The 6,386-nt window shown below is 41.8% G+C and overlaps 1 protein-coding gene across 1 annotated transcript in view; it reads left to right on the forward strand.

The window, feature by feature from the left end:
* EHD3 (EH domain containing 3) overlaps positions 1–5,956 on the forward strand; it is a 32,797-nt gene extending 26,841 nt beyond the window's left edge. The window contains exon 3 of the mRNA XM_069072143.1: positions 4,009–5,956. Coding sequence (XP_068928244.1) covers positions 4,009–4,153 — 145 coding nt within the window. The 3' untranslated portion in view covers positions 4,154–5,956. The remainder of the gene's footprint in view (positions 1–4,008) is intronic.
* The last annotated feature ends 430 nt before the right edge of the window (positions 5,957–6,386 follow it).

The following is a 6,386-nucleotide window of genomic DNA, read 5'->3' on the forward strand; positions in this document are numbered from 1 at the left end:
CAGGCTATCCTTATATATCTTATGCCTTTTTTGTTGTCATTCAGTCATTTTTCAGTTGTATCTGACCTTTTAATGACCCCATTTGGGGTTTTCTTGGCAAAGATACTGAAGTGGTTTGCCCTTTCTTTCTCCTCTGGATACAATAGATCCATTTGTCAGGCAATGAGAAGTTAAGTGTCTTGCCCAGGGTTGTACAGCCAATAAGTGTCTGAACCTGAATTTGAATTTGGGTTTTCTAGAATCCAGGCCTATTACTCTATCTATTGAACTGTCAGCTGCTTCATGTCTTACAGTTCTTTAAAAAGGGGAGAATTCACAGAATCATAGGTCTGGAAGGGATCTTAGAAGCCATCAAACCTCCCCATTGAGGAAACTGAGGCCTAGAGAGAGATTAAGAGACTTACTTGCCCGAGTACAGAGGTAGGAAGAGACAAGCCAGATTTGAACCTGGATTTTGTGACTCCAAAGCTCAGAATTTCCCCTCTGCTGTTGGTCTGGATATTGTACATGATCTTGCTCCATTTCTCAAGAGCTCAGGCTGACTTTTTAGCCTCTGGGCTTGTTCACCCTCTCAGAAGATCTATGACTAGGCTCATATTCATCGTCATGCAGGGTATAAAGTCATAAGAGTGCTGGTGAGAAGTTCTTTTTGATCTCTACTAAAAGCAGTCTATGTGAGAAAAGGTCTAAATTACTGTAAACGTGAACTTGGATTCTTCTACTTGTTAGAAGAACTGTGAGTCACTGGGATATATTCCCAGAGGTGGAGTGAGTGGGGGAAGATGGAGGATTAAATTCTCTTTAAGAGAATTTCATTTTTTATAAAGTCTGCCTGCTAGCTTAGTAATAATACCAAACTGTATCTATATGCTGCATCATACTTTTTAGCATCAACTCTCATGCATTATTATCCCCATTTTGCAAGTGAGGGCTCTCAGATATGGCTACAAACAGGTTGTGACTTGCCTGGAGTCACAGAGCCAGAATATGTCACTATGCTGGGTGCTGAGGGTGCAAAAATTAGACAGAAATGATCATTCCTTCCCTTAAGGATCTAAGACTACCTCTCTGACACTAGCTTATTGTGTGATCTTGGATGATTCAGCTTCCCTCTAGGTTCTGTTTTACTCATCTGTAAAATGAAATTGCTAGACAATATAATAGCCTGGAAAGAACACAGGCATTAGGAGATGGGTTTAAGTCTTTCTTTTTCCTATGGTCATGAGGCCCCAGAGCAGTTGGTTTACTTTTCTGGGCCATGATTCCCTTCTTTGTTAATCAGCAGATTGGATCAAATGATCTCTAAGAATCTTGGCATATTGGAGCTTTACCTTCCACAGGAAGGCTCTCTTAAATCTGGTGTCCCTGCTTCCTCCTCCCAACAAGCTCTAGGAACTTCTCTCTCTGGAGATCATTTTGGGGTCCCATTTTAAAGGGGAGAGTAGACTAGTAGCTAGGAATGTTTGAGAGTATCTTCAGTATGTATATGGACAGCGAAGAAGCCTCACTTGCAAGGGTATGGCACCTTTAGTTCTCTAATCTGAGATCTTGGGTGTGGGCACTGCCTTTCACTAGAGTTCCTTGAATGGGGATCAGGTCTTCCATGACTACATATCTCAATCTTTTGGTTAGCACAGTGTTTTGTTTTTGTTTTTTTGGGGGGGTTGCTTTTTGGAGGGACAGTTGGGGTTAAGTGACTTGCCCAAGGTCACACAGCTCGTAAGTGTTAAGTGTCTGAGGCTAGATTTGAACTCAGGTCCTCCTGACTCCAGGGCTGGTGCTCTATTCACTGCACCACCTAGCCACCCCTAGCACAGTGTTTTACATGTGCTTCAGTATTCGGTCAGTTGTTTTTCAGTTGTGTCCAACTCTTCATGACCCTATTTGGGGTTTTCTTAGTAGAGATATTGGAGTGGTTTGCTATTTCCTTGTCCAGTTCATTTTACAGATGAGGAAATTGAGGCAAACAGGGTTAAGTGACTTGCCCAGGGTCACACAGTTAATAACTGCCTGATACCAGATTTGAACTCAGGAAGATGAGTCTTCTTGACTCCAGGCCAGGCATTCTAACAGCTGCCCCTTTCACATGCTTAGCTAATGTTTATTAAATGAATGAATGAATTTAATTCAATGAATGAACTTTGAGCTGCAATTTATGGTCTAGTAGAAAAGAAACCAGAAGGAAAAAAACACAACAGAAACCAGAAAGAACACAAGAGTCATGTAGAAATATAGTAATTGACCTTCAAACTCCCCTAGGCTGCGTCATATCTACTACTCATATTGAGTTCCCCAGATCCAGCCATTGGAGGCCAGCTGGGACTAGTGGATCCCATTCAAAGTCATACCCCTGACTTGTTTGGCCAGAAAGAAAGAACTCTAGGTTTGGAGTCAGATGATCTAGGGAAAACCCAGAAAACTGACTTGTGTGATCTTGGCCAGTCACTTAGATTCTCAAGGCTTCAGTCTTCTGAGCTGTCAAATGCAGACTTTGAACTAAATGATCTAAGGTTGTGGTCAACCCTCACCTTTAAGGTCATAAATTAAGAACTGAAAGGAGTCTCAGAGACCATCTGATCTACATACAGCCTCATAGTTTATTTTTTTATGAATTTTTTAAATTATGGACTTAAACACCAATTTAAATTTAAATTTTGGTCTGTTGTATACATAATAGAATGAAAAGGACTGTGCATGAAGCTTCAAATCTCTGTTATGTATAGTAATATAATAAATTCTCCATTTAACTTCCAAAATTGTCTTGCTGGTCTGTAATTTTTTTTCTGGCTTTCCTTTTGCTCCGTTCCCTTTTGTGCATTTAAAAATAAATATTTTTCAATGACCATCTTTCCTTTTTCTTTCTTTTTTGTTTGCCTTAAACACACACACACACCTCCAAATTAAAGGGGGAGAAAAACACCTTTTAACAAATATATTTATTCAAGCAAAACAATTCCCACTTGGGAATTGCCTGAAAATGTGTGTCTTACTCTGCATCTTAAGTCTATCCTATCTCTGTCAGGAACTGTACTCCACCCCTACTTATACGCCCTATTTTACAACTAAGGAAACTGTGGCCCAGGAAGACTGTGATTTTCTTAAGGTCCCATACATGTAAGCATCAGAGTCAATATTTGAACTTAGGCCTTCTCACTCCAAAGCCTTATTTTTGTATAATATTTCCCTGGAAAATAACATTTGGCATTTATGTGGTTCCTTCAGGTTTGTAAAGTATTTTATGTATGTTATGTATTTTGAACCTCCCAATAGCCCTGTAAGGTAGGGGCTCTTATTAGTCATATTTTACAGATGAGCAAACTGAGATTCAGAGAGGTTAAATTACTTGTCTAAGGTCACACCAATTGTCCAAGTCAGAGTTTAAATCCAGATCTTCCTGACTTCAGGTCTAGCGTGATACCCAGTATGCCCCAATGCCTCTGTTTCCAGGCTTAACCGTGTTAATGAGTGGGCACATAAATTTTTTTATCGCCTTTCCACTAAGGATATAAATTCATCTATATATATGTCACTGTGATATATATACAGAAGTAACATTTGGATAGGCTCTTCCTTATAGAGGAAAACAACCACTAAGAGAAATTAGCAGCTTTATTCAGATACTTGAGAAAATAAATCTAATGTAGTTTCCTAATCAGAGATATCCAAACATTGTATTGGTGGCCTTGGCAGGGGTGGGACAGGGTAGTGAGTTCACCGTCACTGGAAATACTCAAGCAGATGCTGGTTCACTTTTCAGGGATGTTGAAGCAAGGGAGTCATCCTCTAAAGTCCCTTTCTACTCTGAGATTCCCTAATTCTTCAAAGCAGTGTATATGACTAGGAGCTGGATTTCATTGTTTTTTTACACCGCCTCCTTCATTCCCTTCTCCTCTCCCCACACACTAAAAAGACCCAAGGCTTCCACAAGGAAAACAATGCCCAGATTGGCACAGTGTGGCCTTTTTCTCACCAAGTTTTTTTTCCCCTCTTTCTTTTACTCTTTTGTAGATTCGTGTGTGCCCAGCTGCCCAACGCAGTGTTAGAAAGCATCAGTGTCATTGACACACCAGGGATCCTGTCTGGGGAGAAACAGAGAATAAGCCGAGGTAAGAGAACCACATTGCTTTACTTGCAGGACAGAACAGAAAGGTGAACTAACCAGGAACATGGACCCAGAAATCTACTGTAGGAGCTAAGCTCTGAGCAAAGAAATGAGGACAGCTCCCTCCTATCCCGTAGGACTGAAAAGCTTTGTCACTCTAGTGTCTGGTAAGGGTGCTAGAAATTTTCTTTTGGATCTGTAGGAATTCACATGTGTTAGGAAGGAATGGGGGAGGAGAGGGAGAGAGGGGGACTGAACTGGTTCAAGGCTTTGTGGAAAGAGCCTAGCAGCCTCATATCAGGGTTGAGTCCTGGCCCAGCAAACAGCCAGCTGAGTGACCTTGGGAACTCACTTTCCCTTTTCTGGTCTTCTCTTTCAAAATGAGGCAGTCAGACTAGCCAACCTCTGAGGTCCTTTCTAGTTCAAATGATTTAAGAATTCTAGGAACCTTATCCAGCTTAAACTTGTCTGGGGTAGAAGCTCTCTTCTTACTTTTTGCTCTTTACTCTGTCATCCTCTGTATTCGTGTCTCCAGGGTGGCTAGGTGGTACAGTAGAGAACTGGGCCTGGAGTCAGGAAGATCTGAGTTCAAATCCAGCCTCAGACTCTAGCTATGTGACCTGGGCAAGTCACTTAAACCCTTTTTGCCTTAGTTCCTCATCTGTGAAAAAAGGAAATGGCAAATAATTCCAGTATGTTTGACAAAAACCACCTGCCACACTCAGACAAAGTCTGTGGGGTCATTTAGAGACAGACCAGATTGAACAACAACAATTTATGGCTTCAGGGTGGGGTGGACAGAGAGATGAGTCCTTTGGCATATTTTGTTTCTTATTGGGAAGTTCTAGAAATTTGACTAGCCAAGGCAATCTCTGTGCTTTATAAGGTATATAATTTTTTTTGGCTGAATCCTCTCTATTCATGGGCCTATAGCTACCGTGATAACTAGGGTGGGGTGGTTAGACTTTGACCCAGGGTGCCAAATTTAGAAGGTGCTGACAACACTTTCTTTTAATTCCTTTATATCAAAGAAATGACAAAGCTTAAGACCTGCCTGGTAAGAAATTATCCTTAGTTAAATAGAGGGAACTATCAAATGACCTTCCTTTCCCTGGTCTTTGTCTTTTAACTTCATTAACCACATTGTATAATATTCGCCCCATGCTCATAAATTCCTAGTTGCCACTTTGCCTGCAGGTCTTGGGTTGCCGAAGATTCTTCCTTCCTCCCTTTTATATTCCATTTCCCATTCTTTTCTCTAGTTAGGTAACACAGTGGATAGAGCAATGGGCTTGTGTTCGGAAGACCTGAATTCCAATCCTGCCCTAGACACCTAATAGGTCTGTGACCCTCAGTTTCCTCATCTGTAAAATGGGCAGCAATTACACCGACCTCTATGATCCAATGCCAAAAGAGTGGTTTAGGCAGATTGGGAAACGGTGAGGAGATTGGAGGGCCACAAAATGCATCTTCCTTTCCCTCTTGTAACCTCCCCTTCAGTCTTTACCTCTTCCCTGCTCAGCTCAGCTGTTGTCCCTGCCTGAATGGGGAAAACTGAGCTTGTGGACCATTTTTGTTCTTCTCAGGGCTTGCTGCTGCAGGAGAGAGACAAGGGGAAGCCAGTCTCTGCCCCTCATATTGTGGGCCCAGGGAAGTACAGGACCTTTTCTCTCTCTCTTGGGTACCTCATTTTCATCTCTTCCTCTCTCTCCTTTCCCGTCCAGATGCAGAGAAGGGCTATAGCTGCCTGTATAGATGCCCATTTGGAGGTATACCCTGATGTTTTCTCTAGCATGTGGGCTCTCTGACCTCTTAGCAGCTTGGGTGGCTATTTTTCTCTTTTTTTTAGCCTCTCCCTTTGGTTTTCTAACCCTTCCTCCTACCTCCCCCAGCCCTACTTCAAACCAGTAGAATTTGTAACACTTCTGCCAATAGTTATGACTCATCCCTTCCCAGAGTGGTGTGGTAGCCCTAACAGAGAATTAACAGCTTAACAAATGTACAACCCAGTGTCTCTTAGGAAATATGAGATAGGCCTAGTGCCTTTCATTTGAATGACTTGGAAAGGGCACATTCTAGTTTGTGGGTTCCCTTTTTTTGACAGAGTACCCAGAAAGGCTCAAAAACCCTAGGTCTCTGAAACTTTAAAGAGCCCTGGATTATAATTCAGGAGATTTGAATTCAAGTCACAGATTTAATTGGACAAACTGGCAGTGTAATCTTAGACAAATCTCTTTACCTTCCTGGGCCTCACAGTCTACTCATCCATAAGGCAAGAGAATTG

Source organism: Petaurus breviceps, unplaced genomic scaffold, assembly GCF_028583685.1.
Source record: "Petaurus breviceps papuanus isolate PSGF00001 unplaced genomic scaffold, PetGlider_PUasm1.0 90845, whole genome shotgun sequence".
In the NCBI taxonomy this organism is placed as follows: domain Eukaryota; kingdom Metazoa; phylum Chordata; class Mammalia; order Diprotodontia; family Petauridae; genus Petaurus; species Petaurus breviceps.